At 38.3% G+C, this 1613-nt stretch overlaps 1 protein-coding gene across 1 annotated transcript; it reads right to left on the bottom strand.

Annotated features, from left to right (window-relative positions):
- Positions 1 to 227: 227 nt before the first annotated feature.
- LOC134821672 (carbohydrate sulfotransferase 15-like) lies at positions 228 to 1100 on the bottom strand. Its single transcript, XM_063832375.1, has one exon. The coding sequence runs from the start codon at positions 1098 to 1100 to the stop codon at positions 228 to 230; it is 873 nt and encodes a 290-aa protein (XP_063688445.1).
- Between the last annotated feature and the right edge of the window lie 513 nt (positions 1101 to 1613).

Genomic DNA, 1613 nt, shown 5'->3' with positions numbered 1-1613 from the left:
GAAAACTTGAAGCAATACAATTTCGATGATAAATCAAGATAATCTGCCAATCCTAATCGTTCTATTGAAAAACATTAGTATTCAGATTAATTAACTTAATTATACTGAATTATCCATAGACTCAATCCATAGCTGACAGGCGATAAAACCCAAGCCAAGTCCAGCAATCACAAATCAGTGATCCAAACAATGAAACACGCTTTTTCATATTTACAACAATAATAGATTTAACGAAAAAGAAATTTGGTATCCCCTAAAAGCTTCGATAGCTCGGAGTTATAAGGGCTATAGAATTCATCCAATAACTTTGCAGTTTCATTAAGCATATTACCAATGCTCAACTTTGCAATTGTGTTCACATTGCTTGTCTTAGAATTTTCTATAAAATTCCCCAAATCTTCTAAATTTGGTTTTGTTACACCAATATGATTAAAAATTTTGGTGAGAGTTTCTATCGGATGTAAATGATATTCATTCAAACTTACTGTTAAAAGGTTACCCCCAAATACGTCTAAAAAGTCGCTGATGAAGCAAACATAAACCCCAAGTGCAACCCTCAATTTGAGACCATGATCTGAAGAGTAACAGCAATTTTTAAGTGTTTTCTTCTCGAGGCAACTATTAAATTTTCTTAATTCCACAACAACTTCGAGGTGAAATTTCTGTGGAGTTCCACCACGCCCAAAGTAAAGATACTCTGAATACAGTCTTTCAGTAGGGTTTCTAACCATAGCCAATATTTTAGCGTCCGGAGCAACAGCATGAATTAAGTCTGCATTGTGATAAGGGGGCTCATCTAGTCCCGGGTATCTAGTCTCCCATCCTCGCAAGTCCCACAATAAAGAGGGTGTCCCATCTACTATCCTTGCCTCTTTGTTATTCTTCACTTTCTCTGACCCTGTGCCCGCTAAAAACTGACTAAATAATTGTTTGGGGCCCTTTCGGGGTTTCGCTAGAAACCATCCCTGTCGTCCAATTCTTAATCTTGACCAATAGAAATACTCCTTTTGAGAATCGGTAGCTTTTTTATGAGATTGTTCAGTGAGCTGAGGGTGCCACATGAGTTTATCAAACAGGTCCGTGGTGCCACATTTTGGCATCCCTGCTAAATACACAGACGCTAAACACTGAAATTCCTCCTGACTATCAAACCAACAAAAACTCTTGTAATCAGGCATATATGTTTCTGGTAAAAGATCAAACACGTCCTTTGACTCCTCAAACAGTATTTGTAAACTTTTTTGTTTGGTCAAAAAGCTCTCGACTTTATCAATAGATTCAGACAAATTCTGATTTAAGGATGGTTTGATATGTGTAGTTTTCTGTTTAAAAGAAGGTGCGATAGTGTTTCTTTCGTCGCGTTGAAAGGAAAGCACTTTGGTTCCTACCGTGCCCCCTTGCAGTGCTTCGTCGACTAAGACGTTTTCTGTTTCATTTTGAAACACTGCTGCAGATGTTTCTCCTGTGTCTGTGTTTGTGTCGTAGCTCACTTGCTCCAAACTTGAATCTGTTTTGTTGAACGTAGTGTAGGAGTAGGAAAGAGAAACCGGCATGATCGGATATTCGATGTTAAACTTAAATAGTGCCGCCCCTGCAGCAACCAACAGCAACAG

The sequence above is a fragment of the Bolinopsis microptera genome, chromosome 10 (genome assembly GCF_026151205.1).
Source record: "Bolinopsis microptera isolate Bmic1 chromosome 10, MBARI_Bmic_1.0, whole genome shotgun sequence".
Taxonomy (NCBI): Eukaryota; Metazoa; Ctenophora; class Tentaculata; order Lobata; family Bolinopsidae; genus Bolinopsis; species Bolinopsis microptera.
Note: the sequence above shows the minus strand (reverse complement) of the source record. Positions and strands in the feature narration are given on the sequence as shown.